At 35.5% G+C, this 23,946-nt stretch overlaps 1 protein-coding gene across 1 annotated transcript in view; it reads right to left on the reverse strand.

Moving 5' to 3' along the window:
* Positions 1-281: 281 nt before the first annotated feature.
* The window catches only part of LOC126819696 (semaphorin-2A), a 115,234-nt gene continuing 91,569 nt past the window's right edge, over positions 282-23,946 (reverse strand). Inside the window, exons 5-20 of the mRNA XM_050547891.2 lie at positions 17,827-17,875; positions 17,234-17,302; positions 16,282-16,392; positions 15,126-15,219; positions 14,216-14,377; positions 13,403-13,524; positions 12,819-12,927; positions 12,229-12,283; positions 11,506-11,653; positions 10,356-10,548; positions 9,246-9,373; positions 8,662-8,822; positions 7,777-7,856; positions 6,934-7,176; positions 5,991-6,079; positions 282-5,073 (exon numbers count right to left, since the gene is read on the reverse strand). Coding sequence (XP_050403848.1) covers positions 5,008-5,073; positions 5,991-6,079; positions 6,934-7,176; positions 7,777-7,856; positions 8,662-8,822; positions 9,246-9,373; positions 10,356-10,548; positions 11,506-11,653; positions 12,229-12,283; positions 12,819-12,927; positions 13,403-13,524; positions 14,216-14,377; positions 15,126-15,219; positions 16,282-16,392; positions 17,234-17,302; positions 17,827-17,875 — 1,879 coding nt within the window. The 3' untranslated portion in view covers positions 282-5,007. The remainder of the gene's footprint in view (positions 5,074-5,990; positions 6,080-6,933; positions 7,177-7,776; positions 7,857-8,661; positions 8,823-9,245; positions 9,374-10,355; positions 10,549-11,505; positions 11,654-12,228; positions 12,284-12,818; positions 12,928-13,402; positions 13,525-14,215; positions 14,378-15,125; positions 15,220-16,281; positions 16,393-17,233; positions 17,303-17,826; positions 17,876-23,946) is intronic.

Raw genomic sequence — 23,946 nt, forward strand, 5'->3', positions numbered from 1 at the left:
TAAAACTCTCAAATCAAGGGCGGATCCAGGAATTTTTGCAGGAGGGGGTTTTCCAGGTTCCTGAGACAATGTATCTCCCCCCCCCCTCTCCCACATAGTCTCTATCGACATTTTGGCGTATATATATACATACACATTGAGCTTTTTAAACAGAGAAATTCAACACCTCCAAACCCCCCCCTCTGGATCCGCCCCTGCAAATGGATTCCAACCCGAGTTATCACCCTTCACTCATAGCTCTCGACACAGCATGAAGAGAAATAGACAACCAACTAAAAATGTGTCATTTTATGATTTTATTTACACAGTTTTTTTATTATTTGGATGGACAACACTCACTGTCATAATAACTCACATGTACACAAGAAAATGGCAAATTGTATAACACTAAAATATCTTCCATAACAGAATACTTACATCTACAAATACAATATTTACAATAAATTACAATCTCCACAAAATACTCAGTAAATTACAAGTGTATTTATTATGATTTAAATACTACATATTCTTGTGGATTTGAGAAAAAAAACATTTTGATGTGGGCGTATAGAAAGCAGCACATCTTAGATTTAATTTTGGAGAGAGACACACGGTTTAATTAATAAAGCAGACTTAATTTTGGAGAGAGATGGGGGTTTAACAAGCACTGAATATTCTTTTGGATTAAAAAGAGCAGGAAATTTAATTTAATTAAAAATAAACTGTTTGATTAATAATGGACCAATTTCTATATAATTATAAATTGTAGGTGATGGATTAAGCTGATATTGGTTAGTTAACTGATAAATTATAATTCATTCTAATCAAATATTACAATTACAACTTTGGATTAGAGATATACATTTAAAGATCAGCATATCTAAAGCTAGGTTCGTCCCACTATCACAATTCGTGCTAGGATTGGAATCGTGGTTTTAATCGTGGTGATCCTATCAGGTCATATAATGAGGTCAGTCGTAGCAATCGTGTTGACCGTATCAAAACGTATCTGCACGTAGCAGATCATGGACTCAATAGAGACAATCCTATCGTAACGCATCGCATGACAGTGGGGAACCTAGCCTTAACCTAGTCAAAATAAAGAGTTTTACTGGGTTTATCTGACGTATTATTCTGATCATTGATAGGGCAAGTTCTATATAATGTATTTCGTTATAAACTAAATATAGCAATGACAATGATTAAGATTCTACATAATCCTACAGATTAGAGATATAGACTGTTAGCCATCGATAAATAATCAATAATAATTTAATATTTGTCTGTAAATTAGAGATAGAGTTTACATATAACATATTAGGTCGATAATCACCTCGTGTAACATTGTAAAATATTTTGTTAACAAGCTTTTTATTGATTTTAATATTATATATTTATTTAAAAAGAGCTTGCTAACAAATTCATTCAAATTGTAAATTCATTAATGTTAATGTTAGTTTTGTTCTTCATTTTGTTTGTATATTAAAAATTATTCAAAGCTCTTTTTCGTATGTTTTTAAATATATTATGTAAAGTCATAAATAACAGTAATATTTTTAAAAAAGTTTAGATCATTTAGGCAGATGTTTAGATCAGTGGGGTTACTGCATTTTAAAATGGCTTTACAAATAATTTAATGGAGGGATATACATATGAAATCTATGAGAATTCCTTACGATGATCTGTGCTACTACATACATGGCAAAAATATACACATAATTAAGTTGCACCAAATATTACACTAAGAGCTTAAAACAAATAAAAATATTTTTCCCTGAAAGAGATAATATCTACATTAGTATACATGTATATAGATAACTAATGATGTCAACTAGACTACAGTGCATGCATGGGTTCTTCTGGCAGCCCCTCTTATAAAAATGTCAAGGAATCAGAAACATATCCTGGGTTAATGCTAAATGATAAGGCTAGCTCAATTTTTTGTCATAGGTTAGGTCACGAGATGTAAACAGGGCTAGCGCTAATCCCAACACTAACCCTGGTCCTAATTCCAATGCTTATCCTAACCCTAACCTTCACGCCAACAGCCTTTATATCGCTGCGACCTTGACAAAAATTGAGCTAGCCTTAACAAATAGATTAAGCCCATATCCTGGACGAGCCTTGGAGTTTTAAACTTGTCTGAACAACTTTTACAATCCCATGGGTCTAATTTGGGCTTGCCTTGGTGCTCTCCAGCATATCTTGGCGCTTGTTAGTAGTCCAAGACATCTTATAGACAATAACAAGAATCAGTAGCACTGTTGTGTTAAATGTCCGTATGAAGAACATTGAACCAATAATAAAACTACGGACTCCTGAACCCTGGTACATATATAAACTAGTTGACAATACAGTATTAATACTAACATATATAGCATTCATTCAATTTGATCATACACATCTGATAAAATGACAACTCTTGAATCAAATATTCAGGTCCAGCAGGGTCTACGCGATCTACAGTAAATGTAAACCTGGAGGTTTATGAATCAATCAGGACCATCAGAACCCAATAATTTGAAAAAAGTCCGCGAGACAAATCTTCAGGGCCCAATTTTGATGCTGACAGCCCCCCTACCCCAACCTATGAATTTCGTTCGACGAACCCATCAATAGATTCGATGTTGCAAACTCTGCATCGCTATATAAACAGACGAAACCTCGATTGATATCAAAGATTGTTGTTTGCCGATTTTTTCTTCATGATGCAAAACAATAGAGAGGGAGAGAAATGGAGTTGAACGTCCACTCAACACAAACTAGGTCATTTTGGGACTAACATGGTTCAATTTTATTTCAATAAGGGGTCTTTAGCAGTGGGAGTAAAACGGAGGACCCGGAGAAAACCCATGTGATTGGACTGGCTACCCTACTCCTTGTCACGCACAAGCAGGGAATCAAAAACCACGTCAGTTGACTCAATGACAAACCTTATGATTCAATGTGCACACGTTAAACCATTCGCCCACCTTACCCCTCAAAACAAGAGTGAACTTTAAACTAATATTACAATTACAATATAAAAGGAACACATTTTTATAACAAAAACAGATTCACTTCTAACGGCTTCTAATCTACAAGAACTCTGATGGGAGTTTCTGATATTAATTCCTGTTTATTGTGGAAAATACATGCACTAGACCCTCATTACAATGGTGACTACAATAACATTATAGTGAGACCATGCTATACACAAGACCTCCACTATAACACTGGTTGTTGTACCAGCATTATAGCGACACAAGAGCTCCACTATAACACTGGTTGTTGAACCAGCATATAGTGACACAAGAGCTCCACTATAACACTGGTTGTTGAACCAGCATTATAGTGACACAAGAGCTCCCCTATATTACCAGTTGTTGTACCAGCATTATAGTGACACAAGAGCTCCACTATAACACCGGTTGTTGTACCAGCATAATAGTGACACACGAGCTCCACTATAACACCGGTTTTTATACCAGTATATAGTGACACAAGAGCTCCACTATAACACCAGTTTTTGTACCAGCATAAAGGCGAGTCTCTTATATACTACTGCTTCAATATAACGCCGGTTGTTGAGGTCAATTGACTGTTGCTGAGTTCAACTGACCGTACCCATGTTATAGCGAATCCCTTATATATTATATACTACAAGTTTCACTATAACACTGTTGTTGGGGTCAATTGACTGTTGTGGAGTTCAACTGATCGTACCCATGTAATAGTGAGTCCCTTATATATAATATATTACAGGTTTCACTATTACACTGTTGTTGGGTCATCTGATTATACCCACACACCATGGTTTCACTATAACACTGTTGTTGACTATACCCGCATTTTAGCGAAATCCTGATATGCCTATAGCTATACAGAAGGGATTCACCATAACACTATTAAAAGTCATCTTGAAACCAAACATACAGAAATCCACCTTTTAGCGAATTATGCGACAGTGAAGTTCAAGTGTATCTATAAACCGTTCCCAAAACTATGATAATTCAAATCTAGCTCTTCACAAATTAAAAATGGCGGCACATTAAAATATTTACATTCATACCACAAATATATATCTAAAGTTCTGTTTAGAATTTATACTATAAATATATGTACATTTCATCCTCGTTTCTGGTTCAATCAGTGACAAAAAAATTCATATCTACATTCCATTATATAATTTTATATAAAAAAATGTTTGTAATTCACTCTTTATGCTTGTAAGTCATTAAAAAGTTCCACCAACAAAGTTCCATTGATGAAAAGAGAAAACTCAACTCCATTGAATTTATTTCAAATACTGCACAGCACCATAAGGTCATTTAGTCATCACACACATATATATTTTTTACCATATATGGTCAGAACTTCTGTTGTATTATGTCTGGTATATAAATGCACGTTGATAATAGTTTAAAACTTCTGTTGCGTAGTTCATTTTATTTTCAGCATTTGGTAGTTCGAACATTCTTTGTTCTCAGCTTGAAGAGTCACTGTTTAGAACTTGAACATTCAGTGTTCAGAACGTGAACATTCAGTGTTCAGAACTTGAACATTCAGAGTTCAGAACTTGAACATTCATTATTCATAGTTAGAATAGTTTGAACATTCATTGCTCATAGAATAGTTTGAACATACATTGTTCATAGTTTAAAATCCACAGCTCATAGTCCGAACATTCACATTTTATTTTTTTAATAGTTTACCATTTGTCAATTTATCAAAATTATTTGTCCATTTTCAAACTCTTTCTGCTTATTAATGTTTTATGGAGAATTTTCAATTCACGATCCTTTACACTTGCCAATCCACATATTAAAGTTTTTTTGGGAAGAATCCTAATTAAAGAAACCCCAACACGTCCCCTAATTATCCATTTCAATAATCATCATCACGTTTGTTTTTTTTTTCTCGTATTTCAAACTGTTTACATATATAATATTGGAATCACATTACGATTAATTCGTATCACAGTTACCGTGGTTTTACAGTGAGCATGATGATCAAGACTTAAATAGTTTATTACGATAGGGTATTTCACTTTCCACCAAAAGATGAAATGGCATTAGAAGGATCTTCACAACAGTTGCTACATTTCTTCTCCTGAAGGAATAAAATACAAAACAATATTATGGAATAAAACAGGGTTTAATAGATGAAATGAAATGAAATGGGGTTTAATGTCCTACTGTTCTGCTCCGACTGGGCTAATGAAGACGGGCATACGCCATATTGAGTGCTATGAGGAAAATTATGCACGGACAGCGGCACTATGGCCTACTCTTATATCAAATTCAAAATGCTAAGGGAACTTTTATGTGTATGCGAATGTATACAAGGGACCTCGGTGCAGGGATTGAACCCAATCTCCAGGGTAGCGACTAGCGACACTTTACTTTGGCCAGTCGGTGACTAACGTGAGTTATTTTATATATGTCCAATGCTAGGTCAGAGAATTTTTACTCAGATAGAGGCATATACTGTTACAGCCTGGAAATAAGGCACCTGTCACAGACATTGTCATGCACAGATTCAGACTTTGTCAGGCACAATCCCTCATTTTGTCCAGCACTGATTTGTCATTTTTACTGATATTAATAATAAATGTCCGGCACTAAGTTGAAAATGTCAGAGAGAGAGAGAGAGATGGGGTTTGATGTCCACTCAACACAAACTAGGTCATATCGGGACTAACATATGGTTCAATTATATTTCAATAATTCGCTTGCACATAGGGGTCTTTTAGAAAACGTAGGACCAAGAGAAAACCCACATGGTTGAACAGGAGACCCTACTCGTCACATACAGGCAGAGAATCGAAATCACACTACTTGATTCAATAACAAACCTTATGATGCAATGAGCACACGTTAAACATTTGGTCACCCAATCCCCCTAACACAGTTATATAATTTGAACCTTTAAGTTAGACATTAACAGTTCAAGTTAACAGGACATAAAGTTAAATCTATAGACCGAGGGTCAAAGTTCACGGTATATATAGTAATATATGTATTTACCCATGTTCTTATATCACTTTGATAACGTTCAAACTCTTGACACCATTCATCAAACTTCTGTATCCATCTTTGTTCTATATCTTCTTTAGCTGTAATAAATAAAATAAATATTTACAATTCATTAATACTAAAATAAATGAGCCGGCAGTAACTAAGCCAGCAAATATGGAAACATATTTACATATATTATTTCTATTCTAGACACCCAGCGGTATTACAAGACAAATATTGCTCTCAAGACTTCATAGATTAAAAAGTGATGCTTCAAAAATAAAGGGTTGTCTTGTCAACCGTGTCCGAACCATAATGTGAAATTTAACATTGGATTTCAGTAAACACTTATGGATTCCTAATAAATGTCTATTTTATAATTACAATCTGAAATTTGAAAACAACCCTGACTTATCAATGACATGTCCATTTTCATTAGAAAAGCAGTACATTAAATAACATTTCACTTCAATTCAATGACATGCTGCATTGCTTCAAGGCTCCAACTGTGTGTGTAAAAATAGTTTTATTTGACGTCTACTACCACATTTAAACATACATTATGCAAGAGCTAAATCTGCCTATTGCAGGTCATTCTTTATCAACATGACAAGACCATAATCAACTCTCGATGCCATCGCTAGCCTGAGATATTTACTGGATTTGAATACATTTTGTGATGGATGATTTAATGTCAAAATGGATAATCGAGACTTTATGTTTTATCATACCGACTTGCGACTTTAGTAATGATGATCGAGACTAGGCCTAAAATTCAATTGCTAATATCTCGGTTCAGAGTGGATCAATTTGACTTAAATTTTCAGGATATTCTCTTTTCGTTATCTATTTTTTAACTATTTTGTTGAGAACAGTCAGCTCTTTATCTAATCCCCCATAATGTATCTTTAAATGATATTGTAAATATGAGGTATTTTGATTTTATACTCACACGTATCAACCATGACAGAATATTCAGCTACGAGTCTATCTTGATCGTCAATAGCTTTATAGGTTCCTTGATCTGATGACATTAGTTCTGGTATAATTAGAGAGTTATCTTGTGCTATAATATGTCTTGGACTCGATAATTTGGAATCATTTTTTGTCCAAATGACTGTTCCACTAATATGTAGTTTAAAATTAACCTTTAATGATAATGAGTGACCAGCTGATCTTCGTAATTCTTTTGTTTCTAAAAATATAAAATATGTACATATAATATAAACAGTGACGCAGGATTGATTTTCATATTGACGGGTCAAAAGCACAATTTTACAATAATTATTTGGAATTGTGAGAGAGAGAGAGAGAGAGAGAGAGAGAGAGAGAGAGAGAGAGAGAGAGATGGGTTTAAGGTCCACTCGACGCAAACTAGGTCATTTCGGGACTAACATATGGTTTCATTTTATTTCAATAATTTGCTTGAAAATAGGGGTTTTTAGCAGTGGGAGGAAACTGGAGGTAACCCATAAGGTTGGGCAGACGACCTTACTCCTTATCACGTACAACCAGGGAATCAAAACCACACCAGTTGACTCAATGACAGATCTTATGATACAACACACACGTGCTATCCAACACCCCCGGGGACAAAAGCAGGATTTTGCAATAAGTAATTGGATTGGGTGGTAAAAACCTTTCAGAGTCAACAATTACCCCTCCCTTTGATCATATTCCAATAGCAATCTGATTAAAATACAGATTTATATTTTGTTTCGTTTTTTTATACTTTCGATGGCCTCCACCAAATGACATACCGGTAACTTAACCGTCTAGAGACTTTAATACTTACCAAACAGAGGTTCATTTAAAGCATTTTCTACGGCATTTTCTAACGGTATTACCATATCAATATCTTTATACGTAATCAGACTGTAAAATAAATATATGTTTATGTTTAAAAAGCTGAAATCGGAGGAACTAAGACATGGAATGCAATAAAATTAGTTTTATTGTCTTGCTAACATTATAATTCAATCATTTTGAGATAAATAAAATGGTAATTTTGCTTTTGTTTCTAGGAGAATTTTGCCCAGGCAACAGCACATCCATGCACTATGTATCAATTTATAACTATCAATATGTAGTGTTTTTTCCCTATTCAATTGGAACCATAAAGTGCGGAGTGCTGCCCCTGACAAGTGCAGCCGAGGAATGAAAACTTGAGAAGGTTATTCTCTGTCCATGCCAGGATTCAAACTGGTGGTATTGGAATCAAAAGGTTCAGTGCCCTGACTGCTCTCTACCAATGATAACATGAATGGCAGATTGAAAAGCAGAATAAGCAATTGAATATTTAAAGGGCCGTTAGGTAAGATTAGATAAAGAGCTGACAGTTCTGGCTATAATAGTTACTAAATAGACAATGAAAACAGAAAATGCTGAAAATTGCTCCACTCTGAACCGAGATAATAGCAATTCATTACCACCGTAGGTACGATAATAAATAAAGTATCGATTATCCATTTTCACAGTTATTTCGTCCATCACAAAACGTATTCAAATCCACTAAATATCGTAGACTAATGATGGCATTAAGAGCTGATTATTGTCTTGATAAGTTAATTAATGTCTAATTAATACTTTAGATAACATTTCAGGCCTAAAGAAAGACATGCAATAGGCAGATTTAGCTCTTGCATAATGTATGTTTAAAGAATATAGATTTGTTTCTTACTTGTTAGTATTTTTATCTTGTATAGGTATACATTCACTAGCTGTTTTACTCCAACCACAATATGGATCAAACACACATAAATCTATATTCTTATATTTCTCACATGTCATTACATTTAGTTGTACAACAGATGAATCAGTTCCAAGATACACATATTTATCCTGTAAATAACACCATTTAATACAATAAAATACAATAAATGAAATGAACTGGGGTTTAACGTCCTACTGTTCTGCTCCAACTGGGATAATGAAGATGGGCGTACGCCATACAGTGTGCTATGAGGAAAATCTTGCCCGGGCAGCAGCCCTATGGCCAAACTTTATATCGAATTACAACTGCCAGGGGATCTTTTACGTGCATGCCAATGTGTAAGGGGACCTCGTTTTTTTGTCCCATTCAAACGACTAGACAGCTGTCTCATCAGGCCCTTCGTCCTACACCACTGACAAGGGGAAACCATAGACCTTATAATACATATAATATTTCAGGGTCGATGGGGAAACCACGCCGGAAAATCCCAATGAACTTTCTCGGCCAATGCAGGGATCAAACATGCGACCTCCAGTAACAAAATAACTTACATGTAAAACCATACTCCAAATAGGCCTAGGATTATCAAATGGTTTGTATGTTGTTGATAAGATAGATCTGGGAGCTTCTAACACGGATTTCGATGGTCTAGCAAATATCTTGTAAACTAATCCAGTATCTGAAAGTTAATTTATAGAATTAATACAGAATTCCATGAATCTCGATTGCTGTGTACTGTAGAATATTTTATAAAACACATAAAGAACGATTATTCTTTATTCATAATTCATTACTATTGCTAGTCATAATATTTCACAATGTATATTGAAGTTATCTGAAGACTAAAGAGGGACAACTCTTATTTATTCCCAAACACAACATATTTATGGTTACCGCCGAATATTTGCTAAAACACAGAGAGAAAAATTAACCCTCATCGATTATAATGCATATTGATGTAATCTGAAGACTAAAGGGGGAACAACTCTTATTTATTCCCCTTAATGTTCACAACAGAATATTTGGTAAATCCTATAGTAAACAGTTATCTGAAGACTAGAGGGGGACAACTCTTATCTATACACCTCAGAATTGGTCTGTATTTCGTCTTTTTCCAATTCATATTTTTATCATTTATAATCCTCTACTTTTATAAATGTCTTCTTTTTGTAGCCCTCAATTCTCAAAAAGATATTTTTCTCGCTGTGCTTTTTATATCAACTGAATAATCCAGATATACAATATTGCCTATATTTCTAACTACTCTTTGTCAGTCTTCATGTAAAACGAATCTGATTAAAATACAGATCTATATTTCGTTTCGTTTTTTTATACTTTTGATGGCCTACACTACATGAAGATCTGACCAGTTGGAAGGTTGCACAGGGGTCATACGCGCATCTTTTAACCCTATGATTGATTAATCAATCAGTGCTGACGTTTCTAGTAGTTTACCCACAGTTCCGGCAGAGCACACCAAGAACTCGCCTTAATTAACAGACTGTTTCATTGGCTAATTCCTTACATCAACTAGTTCGCCTGTTATATAACATATCATAGTGTTGTGAAGACTAGTAAAACGAAATATGATCTGTGTTTGAATCAGATTGCATGAAAAATGTTATATTTATAATCCGTTTGAAACATTAAATAAAACTTACTACTAGCAGTATAAAAGACAAGTTCTCCATTTCCAGATACGTTAGCTTCTACAGCCAGTCTCTGCATTAAACAATTACCCTTATAGAAGATTGGACGACCAAATTGTTGGGCAACAGCTTTATCCATCAATGGTCGATCTTTGACAAAATTAACAACAGTATCAGGTAGAGATCGAGAATCCTCAATTGAACACTGGAAATATAAATTTAATATTACATAGATATAAATAGAAACAAAATGAAATGGGGTTTAACATCCTACTGTTCTATTCCGAATGGGCTAATAAGACGGGCATATGCCATACAGTGTGCTATGAGGGGAATTTTGCACAGATAGCGGCACTACGGCCTACTCTTATATCCAATTCCAACTGTCAAGGGATCTTTTACGTGCATTCCAATGTATACATGGGACCTTGTTTTTTCCGACGCATCCGAAAGACTAGACGGCTGTCCTTGTCAGGCCATCTGTCCTGTACCACTGACAAGGGGAAACCACGTCGGCCAGTGCAGGGATCAAACAGACAACCTCCAGACTAGCGAGCAAGCGCCTTACCCCACTTAGCCACCGTGGCTCTGAAAGAAATAGAAATAATACTCTTGGACAATTCATTAAAATGAAATGGCCAGTTGTTTGTTGATTTTGATTACGCAAAACGGTCATGATAAGAATTTTTGTGTTTGTTTTCTATTTCATATGAAGTTTTCTATTTGACATATTTTGACATGTTAAGTTTAGCATAATAGATTCACTCTATAAAACAACCATAACAAATTCACTCTGTAAAACAACTTTAGAGTTTAGTATCATACATCCACTCTATCAAAACAACTGTAGACCTTAGTATAACAAATTCACTCTATAAAACAACTGTAGAGTTTAGTATCATACATCCACTCTATAAAACAACTGTAGAGTTTAGTATCATACATCCACTCTATCAAACAACTGTAGAGTTTATATCATACATTCACTCTATAAAACAACTGCAGAGCTTAGTATCAAATATTCACTTTAGAGTTTAGTGTCATGCATTCACTCTATAAAACAACTGTAGAGTTTACTGTAGAGCTTAGTACACTAAATTCATCCTATTCATTCTATAAAACAACTGTAGAGTTTAATTTACAAAAATAACTCTGTACATACATTGCCGGGTCTAGGATAAGGTACATCTGATTCCGGTACAGGTAACCAATTGGCTTTACTATGGGATTGATCTTTAAATGGTCCATTGAAGGCTTTTTCTATGTCTTGTACCGAGAAGGCACAGATTGCTGAGGCTGTTAATCCATTGCTAAAATATAAAAAAAATATTAACCAATCTTGGTTCAGTTATTTTATGTAAAGGCGAAATGTAAGCATCTGTTATTAAAACAAAGGTGGGTGTCGATTTAATAAATCAGATTTGTTTGAGGGCATGGTGGGAGTTGGGTGGGAGTTGGGTGGTCATGTGGTCTAATGTGTCCACTTTAGATTATAAGGTTTGTTGTTGAATCAAGAGGCACGGGTTGCTGCCAAACCTTGTAGGTTTTCCAGTTTCCGTGACCTGCTATACAACCCTACGAATTACTGAAATGAATTTGTATCGTGTGTTAGTCCTGCTGTAACATATCTCTCTTTAAGGGCATGTAAGGCTAAATCTATTCATTAAGGCCAGCTCAATTTTTGTCAAGGTCGCTGAGATGTAAATAAGGTTAGGGCATGTGATTGTTGGTGAGATTGTAGATTAGGGTTAGGGTAAGCATTTGGGCTAGATCCCGGGTTAGGATTAGGGTTGGGATAAGCGCTAGCCCTGTTTACATCTCATGACCTTTGACCAAACTTGAAGATGGTCTTATCAAATAGATCTAAAAGACTCTGTATACTTACATATTAGTTGTAAATAAACCATAAAATGTCTGGCCATCAACTGTATATACATCCTCTGTAATAAATACAATAAATACAATAAAATGGGGTTTAATGTCCCACTGTCCTATTTCGAACTGGTCTAATGAAGATGGGAATACTTCATACAGAGTGTTATGAGGGAAATAATACACAGACAGCGGCGCTACAGCCTACTCTGATATCAACTTCCAACTGCCAAGGGATCTTTTACGTGCACATCAATGTGTACACAGGAACTCGGTTTTTCGTCAAATCCAAACGACTAGGCAGCTGTGTCCTTGTCAGGTTCCCTCTCCAGCAAGGGGAAACCCTGCTGGCAAATCCTACGGAACACTCTGTTGGCCAACAACTCCAGGCTAGCAAGCCAGTGTCTTACTCACTTAGCCACCATGGCTCCTCATAGCCAGGATTCAATCGGATTACAAAGAGGCCCATCATGCCATTTTTAAGCCCCACTCAAAAAATGTAATTACGATGCACATATTTTATGTTAGAGATGAGTCAGTTGACTTCAGATATTCTTTCAATCACAATCTTCTCTAAATATCACGGAAATGGGTAAAACTTACGTATTTCATCAAAGTAATAAGGATATTCTCCCGGTATAGAACAGTTTAATCTGGCTTTTTGATATGACGTCCATACACTGTTTAATACGGCTTTACCACCTCGATCATTCTAGAAAATAAAGTTTATAATGTTTTATAATAATATTCTAATTAAATGTGTTTGATATGATGTCCATCCATACAGCTTTACCACCGTGATTCTTTCGTTGATCTCTGGTCCAATATTAGAAATGAAATGAAATGAAATGGTGTTTAACGTCCTACTGTTCTGCTCCAACGACGGACATATGCCCTACAGTGTATTATGAGGGAAATTTTTACCGGACAGCGGCGCTATAGCCTACTAATTCCATCTGCCAAGGGATCTTTTACGTGCACACCGATGTGTAGGCCTACACAGGACCTGTTTTTCATCCCAACCAAACAACTAGACTGCTTTCCTTGTTAGACCCTCCATCTTGCAGGAACCACTCTGAAGAAAACTTTTCTTGAAATACTTGCACATCTAGGACTAATAATATCCTCATGGCTATCAATTAAAGTTTCTGCCAACTTTCAAAATAAGTAAATAAAGAACATCTTACCTTGCAGACACGAGCTATCCTGGAGTATATTTTCTTTCCACAGTTCTGATATTCTAATGCCACTTCACGCAGAAAGAAATAAACCTGGCTTCCAACATCAAATGACCCAACAAACTGAGGTTCTGTAAGATTATTGTGAAAAATATTAGAATTACGATTTCCATTCATGTATATTAATCAGACGTTAACATGACAAATAATTCATATTGTAATTAGTGCAAAGAAATGTGTCAACCTAATAATTCAAATGAAATTGAGCTAGGTAGGTAGTTTTCAGAAATGTTGTAATTTCTGCTCTGCTCTATTTAAAGAGTTAACATCCACTCGACACAAGCCTGGTCATTTCGGGACTAACATATGGTTCAATCTTATTTCCATAATTCACTTATGCATATGGGTCTTTAGCAGTGGGAGGAAACCGGAGAAAACCCACGAGGTTGGACAGGTGACTCTACTCCTCGTCAAACATAAGCAGGGAATAAAAACCTGGCTACTTGAATTAATGACAGACCTTCTGATACAATGCGCATGCATTAACCATTTAGCCATTTAGGTCATTTAGGGACTAACATATGGTCCAATTTTATTTCAATAATTCACTTGCGCGTAGGGGTCCTTAGCAGTGGGAGGAAAACGGAGAACGAGGTTGGACAAGTGGCCCTACTCCTTGTCAGAGGTTACAAACGGGTAATCGAAACCACGCTACTTGACTTGACAGACCTTCTGATACAACGTAGATGCATTAACCATTCGGCCATCTACCACCCTCCCCCCACCCCATATAATTTGATAATTACAAGGCTATAAACATACCATTTAACCATTTATGATCATTGCGTAATGTTCTGACGTAAGCTGCTGACTGCGTTCTATTTCTATGATATAAAGCTGGTCTAAATATAACAGGATCAGCTTTAATAAAATCTGTGACCGTACCAGAATATAGAGCTGGTACATTTCCTGGATTATCACTCTCTATAAATATATAAAATCATTTATTAATTACCACATATCAGATACATATCTAGTTTTTAACTATTATAGTTAGAACTGCCATCTCTTTAATTATCTAATCTCCCATAATGTATCTTTAAATATTGAATATCAGAAGCCCATCTTTTCACAGTAAGATCACAACATGAACGTTGATTTAAATTGACAAATAATTCGTGTTTTCAATGTCGAAGACTGTAGCTGATGTTGAGTTAAAGACTTAGCTACTTTAATACTGAGTGACTTTTTGATTAGGCTCCTCTATAAAGACTAAAGATGCCTAGTCGAGACATCGCTCAGTAATAAACAGTCATTATAATCCATATAATTGTGATCTGTGTAAATTCAAGTTCAATCACTGAAACAATTTATATTGGAGATTTTAAAAACATTACAAGAAAAATGTTACCGTAGATAATCTCTTGAGCAAAATCTAAACTGAATACAGACAAACACAAGACAGAATATTCAACAATAGAGTCATTCGGTTGCACGTAGGGGTCTTAAGCAGTGGGAGGAAACCGGAGGACTGGAGAAAACCCACGGGGTTGAACAGGCAACCCTACTCCTTGTCATGTACAAGCTGGGAATCGAAAACCATGTCAGTTCACACAAGCAAAATAACAAACTTTGAATAAAGTACAACCAAAGTTAAATGTAAAGAAGAGTGTAAGCCTATACAGGTATCTGAAAGTTAATTTATAAACTGTTGGTGTTGTTTAATACTTGCCTACTAATACTGCTGTAGCATTATCAAATGGATCATATGGACACATTCCTATACCACTTGACTCAGATTGTATAGATAAACTATTATACTGGATCTAGTAAAACATAGAGATAGATAACATAATTAATTTAACTTGACTCAGGCTGTATAGAAAGATAACATAATTAATTTAACTTGACTCAGACTGTATACATAGATAACATGATTAACATGATCAATTTAACTTGACTCAAGACTGTATACATAGATAACATGATTAAAGTATTTCATATTTTCTTTATGTGCTAATTAAAATTGAAATGTTTCTTTTCTTCGACAACATAATTTTTCATCTTAAATCAATTCTGATACAGAATTTGTGAAACGTCAGTGACAAACTAGGTGATAAAAGCAGGGCCCTCGTGTTGGGGTGACTAAGGGGGCATATGCCCAGAGGAGACACTTTTTGAGGGGAGGCAAATTATCTAAGTGCATACCAGAAATATTCAAAGGGAGACCCTTTAAATATTTATGGACTAACCTTCTGAAACTTTTGCCTTGGGGCGCAACATAGGCTTGTGAGGGCCCTGGATAAAAGCCACAATTGTTTTCGAATTCCAGTGTGTGAAATAGCTTTACTGAACATGCGCTTCCACCGACGGGTGACCTTGGTTCTTCATACCATCATAATGACTAGGTACCCTCCTGAGTGGAGAACCTGGCACAAAAATCCTGAAGGTTCTTCAAATCCAAGACATTCTCAACGAGAGGGACAGTTCCCTACAACAGAACTACTGCGACACCATCTTGTGAGAGAGAGAAATGGGATTTAACGTCCACTCGACACAAACTAGGTCATTTCGGGACTAACATATGGTTTAACTGTATTTACATAATTCGCTTGCGCGTAGGGGTCTTTAGCAGTGGGAGGAAACCGGAGGCCCCGGAGAAAACCCACGAGGTTGGACAGGCGACCCTACTCCTTGCCACGTACAACCGGGGATTCGAAACCACGCCAGTCGACTCAATGACAGACTTTATGATACAGCGCGCTCACGCTAACCATTCAGCCATCCAACCCCCCACACCATCTTGTACAGTTTAGTTGTCATGGTAACCAGACGAATCATGGAATTATATTGAATATTGAAAGTAATATAGACATGTTAAAACTTACATTTATTTGGTAACTTTTGGGATGGTAAGCTCCAGTCGCACAGACAAATAATGTATTCGGAGCACTTATATTAGTTGCTATAAATTTAACATGACTTTGGCAATCTGGCATCTGAAAAATACAAATTAGTATGTATTATGTACATGTAGTTTAATGGTCGAAGAGTGAGAGAGAAATCGGGTTTAACGTCCACTCGACACAAACTAGGTCATTTCGGGACTAACATATGGTTTAATTTTATTTCAATAATTCGCTAGCGCATAGAGGTCTTTAGCAGTGGGAGGAAACCGGAGGACCCGGAGAAAACCCACGAGGTTGGACAGGTGACCCTACTCCTTGTCACGTACAACCGGGGATTCGAAACCACGCCAGTCGACTCAATGACAGACTTTATGATACAGCGCGCGCACGCTAACCATTCAGCCATCCAACCCCCAGTTTAATGGTCAAGGGCGAGACGTTAAGTACTATATTGATATTGCACGAGGGCGTCAGCACGAGGGCTATATCTATATATTACACATTGTCTTGCATGAGACCATTAAACAACTTCAAATACATACACTATCAAGCATGTGCATTGCAATATTTAAATTAATATAATAATGTACGCTAGGCACAATGCCCGTACCATTATTTAAAATAATGTTAAGCCAACATCAAAGTATGACTTCACATTTGTATTTTAAGAATGTATAAAGAACAAGATGTTTGACTCCCTAATGAATTACAACTAGAGCTTCATGTTCACTGGCTATAAATCTTTAATTTAATATAGGAACAATGCTTTTACAAATAGTGTTAAAATATTGAAGTTCCATGTATCCATTCTGTTGGTTCAAAGTATTTGTATCATTTGCATATTTGAATATTCTAGGGAAAGATTTTCAAACTGGGTAAGTACTGTACAAGCTTAGTACATGGGAGACAACTCTGTTACACCTGAACTTACCTCATTTTTTCCCTGTATATAACATCTTCTAACATCTTTACTTCTTGGACTCAGATCTTGTTTTTTAATCTGAATAATACAGTAAAATAATAGTAATATTCTGAGAAGACTACAGTTAAAATATGTACAGGGGACATTTAAGATTAGGAGAACTGTAAAATTGTGGCCCAAAATTACACCTGATATAGGGAAGAATATTAGTGGACCTCTTGCTAAATGACCACCATTTTCATGGAGGATACTTGACTGAAATGAAATGAGGGAAATTTTGCCCAGACAGCTGCACTACGGCCTACTCTTATATTGAATTCTAACTGCCAAGATATCTTTTACATTCACGCCAATGTGTACATGGGACCTTGGCTTTTCATCCCATCCAAGCAACTAGACAGCTGTCATTGTCACACCCTCCGTCTTGGACCACTGACAAAGGGAAACTTTCTCGGCCAATGCAGGGATCGAACATGCAACCTCCAGCCTAGCGAGCCAGGGTCTTACACACTTAGCCACCGTGGCTCTCTTGCAACAATCAGTCATCACCTTTAATCACATTTTTTTTTTTTTCTGAGAGAATTTTATAAATTTTTTCTTACCTTCAACTTATCACTGATATCAGTTAGGCCTAGAGAATATACATGGTTCCTGAAAAATACATTTTTAAAAAAATGAATAGACTGATATAGACTGACATTTGACATTATCATTAAAGCAGTAATAAAATAAAGGCATTTGGAAATGTTATCGCTTAGAACCACAATATAATACAATTCAAAACAATCATTAACACAAAATAATGTTCTAAAACGAAATCAAAACACTGGATTCAAGACTGATCATCATTAGGCCAAACCAATTTATTTTTTAATTCATCAAGCTCTTAATAAATAAATAGCCATTAGAGTCTGGCGAAAAATGTACTTTTTTTTTAAATTAGTTTATTTTCCTTGACAGAGAGAGAGAGATGTGGTTTAACGTCCACTCGACACAAAGTAGGTCACTTCAGGACTAACATACGGTTTAATTGTCTTTAGCAGTCGGAGGAAACCAGAGAGAGAGAGAGAGAAATGGGGTTTAACGTCCACTTGACACAAACTAGGTCATTTCGGGACTAACATATGGTTTAACTTTATTTCAACAATTCGCTTGCGCGTAGGGGTCTTTAGCAGTGGAAGGAAACCGAGAGAGAGAAATGGGATTTAACGTCCACTCGACACAAACTAGGTCATTTCGGGACTAACATATGGTTTAACTGTATTTACATAATTCGCTTGCGCGTAGGGGTCTTTAGCAGTGGAAGGAAACCGGAGGACCCGGAGAAAACCCACGAGGTTGGACAGGCGACCCTACTCCTTGTCACGTACAACCGGGGATTCGAAACCACGCCAGTCGACTCAATGACAGACTTTATGATACAGCGCGCGCACGCTAACCATTCAGCCATCCAACCCCCCTAGGAGGAAACCAGAGGACTCAGAGAAAACCCAATAGGTTGGACAGGTGACCCTACTCCTTGCCACCTACAACCGAAGAATTTTTTTCCATGATGTAATAGGAAGCAAAATTCTATCAGTTGTGCTTCAAGAACCAGAATTCAAATTGATGTACCTCTACCGGCCTGTATTAACATTTTTCATTGAGAGTATTAATCAAATTTCATCTTCTTTCAAGGTGTTGTGGTTATTTTAACCTGATCAAATCATTGTCAGTACTTCACAACAAGTTATCCATTAATCAGGTAAAACTGGATGTTATCATAAGTATTACGCTTATCATCCTTGATCACTTTTATAATGATTATTATGAATTTAAACATGCATTATGCAAGAGGTAAATCTGCCTATTGCAGGTCTTTCTTTAGGCCTTAAATTTTATCTAAACTATTAATTAGACATTAATTAACTTATCCAGACCATAATCAAGTTAGGTTTCCTTCAAGGTAATTAGAAAAGTGTCTCTAGTTGGTCAGCATTAACCAAATATTGTTGTGTACATATGTATATATTGTCTCGTCATATTTCATATTTAACACTAGGTTCCCACTATCACGATTCGAGCTGCGACTAAAATATTGGTGATCCCATCAGTTCTTATCATATTTTGACGTCAGTCGTAGTAATTGTGTTGATCTTATCAAAACGTATCAGAGCGTATCTCCACATACCAGATCTTGGACCCAATAGAACAACTGTATTGTGATGCATCGCACGACAGTTGGAACCTAGCATGACCATTGCCATGTTCCTGAAGCAACGACCGCAAGTTTTACAACATCTAGCCGTTGCTTCAAAACTCAACAATTCCCGAACCTTTGCGCTCGTTGTGTTTACACGTGACTAATTAGCATTGTCCAATCAGAGGTCGTGGCACATAACACACTGTAAACAAATATGGCAGCCTCCTTAAAAAAAGAAATAGACAAGTTTACAGCCTGTGTTGATCAGCCATGATTTCCAGTAACCTTGACATTGATCGAACCTTGAACTTTGCAACTCGATTGTCACATGTAGACATTTTAATCGTAACGATATTTTTAACGAAGGAATCTGATATTATCACAAGCTGGGCTTATACCAAATCGAAATTAGTGCTAAAATATGCAGGGGTATTACATGAAGGGCTTGATAAGATGTATCATTGCTTGATACAGACTAGAGAAGCCTAGTCGAAACATCGCTCAGTAATAAACAGTATAATGTATTCCATAGAATTGTAACCTTAACGTTCAATTTCAACACACTCATAAACTCATCACTACACTTAAAATGCCTTTAGGTCATGACATAAAGATCACGATTCGTTAATAATAAATATGAAAGAAATGTCATAACGTCTTGCTCAGAAACTCTCGAACATATATATACACGTAATAACGGGTCCCTAGCATACAAACATTTAACACACATTTTCAAATTGTTCAAGTCTAAATATACCCTGAGTACATATGTATATAATAAAAGAGATAATCACCATCTTTCAGCGTGTAAATCGAATATTTGATGATGTTGGCAACATGACAGATGTGTATAGTTATCTAACACCAATTATTACAACCAGTTCGTGTCGTAAGTGAAAGTTTTTTATAGTTTAATCTGTGTATATGTGTTTAACCTTGCCAATATCTACGCACAACATGATATAAAAAAACTCACTGATATGTTACTTCTATTGCTCACACAACAATTAGAACTTTCTAATCTTTAGAATTCTTTTTAAAGTCAATACGTTATGCTGGTATTCTGTACACTTGTAGGTTATTTCAAATAAATAAAAAACTCTAATCTGTTGGGGGGTTTTTAAAATCATCCCTATATTCACAAACAATTAGAACTTTCTAAATCTTCAGGGATATTTTTTTTAAAGTTCAACACATTATGCTGGTATTTTGTTTACTTGTCGGCTAGTTCAAATAAATAAAAAAACCTCTAATCTGTCTTTTTTTTTATAAAATATCATCGCTCTAACTTTCTAATCTTTAGATATTTTTCATTAAAGTCAATACATTACACCTGTGTTTGTATACATGAACTTGTAGGCTATTTCAAATAAACACAAAACTTCTAATTTGTCCTTTTCTTTCTAATCCAATATCAAACATTATATTTCCAAAATAAAAACATGACATACATATTTAAAATACTTTATTGCGGGGACGACCAAAAACAAACTATTCTCAGCCACATGACCAAACCTAAAATGAAACGGGTCAATACTAGAAAACGAGATCTATTGGTTTTAAAGTAGCCAAGTCTCTAACTCAATATCTTCCAAAATCTTCGACACTGAAAACACAAATTATTTGTCAATTTAAATCAATATTGAGGTTGTGATCTTATCGGGAAAAGATGGGCTTCTGATATCCAATATTAAGACAAAATAAATATTTTACTATTGGTACAAGAATCGTGTACCATAATGCGTTTCAGCACCATTTGTAACAAGGGACTCGGAGAACGAGGCTAGACATATTCCACATGTCAAATGGTGACGCCATATTCTTATCTGGAGAGCATGCGCAATAAATACTATCGGTGTAGACTGGAATAACTAGATACTAGAGATTGCCATTCGATTGAGACTTTTGGTGTATTTCGCCGAACATTAGTGATTAGAAATTACAGTAAAAACAGAAATGATTGAATGTAAATCAGTTTATATACATTCATATTACATTATTATATGCGTTGCGATCCATTTGTGTCAATTTCTTGGTCCCAAATATTAGTGATTTACCTCCTTTAATACCATATCATCAAATAAATATGTTGAATACTTAGACCAAGACATGATTAAAAATCTTTCGGACATTCCGATCTAAATGTCATTATCTAAAATTTATATCCCAAACTTTATGTGGCTTGTCTGTGTGTAACAATATAACCAGTTTTGTATCAGATCTTCAGGAAGAATAATGGGAAAAAAACCAAAAACATTGAAATAAAACAAAATTCTAACTTCAAAACGATCAAGTGAGAATGTGACGAGGTTAGATTGGCTGTATGATTAAATACTTTAATTCGTATACCACACGCAGACGGACATAGTTCAAACGACCTTTATATCTGTATTTTATTGTTTCAAATTCTCGATTGTCACGATTCAAATACCGTGAAGACAATTCTCTTCTATTATTTTGTGTATAAATTACACAAGATAAGACAATAGAAGTTATCAACATTTTAAAGTTTTCTTAAGGCGCTAACAAAAACCATATATATTTCTAAAGGCAAGGAGAGAGAGAAATGGGGTTTAACCTCCACTCGACACAAACTTGGTCATTTCAGGACTAACATATGGTTCAATTTTATTTCAATAATTCGCTTGTGCGTAGGGGTCTTTAGCAGTGGGGGGAAACCAGAGGACCCAGAGAAAACCCACAAGGTTGGACAGGCGACACTACTCCTTGTCACATACAACCGGGAATTCTAAAGGCAAAGAAATGAACAGAGTTTAATGTCTTATAACAGTACATTTATTTGGTCATTTGGCAACTAACATTATTTTTATCTGTGTGACTACAGTGTAGTATGACATGAATTTGCCAAAACACTGGCATTTCTATCAACTCTTTCAAATTCCAACTGTCAAGGGATACTATATGTGTATAACCAAACCTCTATTTTTCATACAATCCAAAAAACTAGATACAACTCCTAGCCACCCACATAACAAATATCGATGACAAATGAGAAACAGACTCACAAAGTTCCACAGGTTTTTGTTTTCAAGTTGGCTGCTCGAGACAGAGACGTGAGAATCCTGTCGTTAATAGATCACAAATTAGATGTACTGATGCCAACAACAAAAGCGAAACTAACAACAAAAGCCTTACAATTTTTTATAGGAGGTATCATCTGTTGAGACATCATTTTAAACTTGTAAATGAGGTATTTAGGTATAAATACATAGATAAAGGAAAAGCATGGGTTATTTTTATATCAGTAGGTCTATATCTATATATATTACACATTCCAACTGTCTAAAAACAAACACTGCCAAATATTCTTCATGAAAACCAGGTAACATGTTGAGTTAAAAGTGGCAGAACGAATTCATGTAGGTTAAAATACAATGTGGAATTAAGTTATTTCGACAATCTGATTAAAAATAAAACACAGATCCTATTTCGTTTCATTTTTTTATAGTTCAAAATTACTACACTAGGATCTGTAGGATCTGGAAGAGTTGTTATATTACCAGCGTTCTGGTTGAAGTGAGGGATTATCCAATGAAACGATCTGTTACGGCCAGTTTTTAGTGTGAGGTGCATGGAATTGTGGGTAACCCACCAGAAACATCAACACTGATTACTTAATTAAATGGCTGACATCATAGGGTCAAAAGCCGCTTGTATGACCCCTGCCACGACCTTCCAATACAACCAGTCAGATCTTCATGTAGTGTAGGCCATCGAAAGTATAAAAAATGTAACGAAATATAGATCTGTATTTTAATCTGATTGGTTATTTCGATTATTGCTCAAGGTAAGAGAATTAACGACATGGGCTTTGTGTACGACGGAATATGCTTCATGTTTATAAAATATCTCATGCTACTTCTCATTTGCAGAGTTTATAGTTGCTTCCTATATAAATATTGCTCCAGTTAAATATATAAATCAATGACAGGTGCTGTATGTAAGGCAGGGTATGCATACTCTTTCTAGAACACCCCATATCACTTTTCATTAGCATATTTTATTGTTTAGTCATCTTGTAAGCTCTATGCAATTTCCGTCTTTATTAGACCAGTCAGAGCAGACCGGTCAGAGCAGAACAGTAGGACGTTAAACCCCATTTCATTTCATCTTTATGAAATTCAATCTCATTTTAGCTGATCTATAAAGCAGAGTTTAAGACTAGAGAAAGCCGACGTCAATCTATTTACTAAGTTAAGATTCATAGAAAAGTTTCTGTATCAGAAAATAAACGAAAACAAGAGTTGAGAGAAAGTTCACAGTTTAGTTTTTCATAGTGTAGAGCTTGTGTAAGACGATCCTAATCCTTTCAGAAATGATAAATAAGAAAAGGGGTGAAAAATTTGATACGGTTTTTGAAATGTTTCGATGAGAATCTATAAGCTCCATCCATCATATTTTACAAACATTTCATCTTGTGTTTAAAAAAAAAAATAAAAAAAAAAAATACTGGTAGTATATCTAATATTTTACCCAAAACACTTAAAAACATCAAAATCAAAAGAATAGGCACCCTAAT

The sequence above is a fragment of the Patella vulgata genome, chromosome 4 (genome assembly GCF_932274485.2).
Source record: "Patella vulgata chromosome 4, xgPatVulg1.2, whole genome shotgun sequence".
NCBI classification, from domain to species: Eukaryota; Metazoa; Mollusca; class Gastropoda; family Patellidae; genus Patella; species Patella vulgata.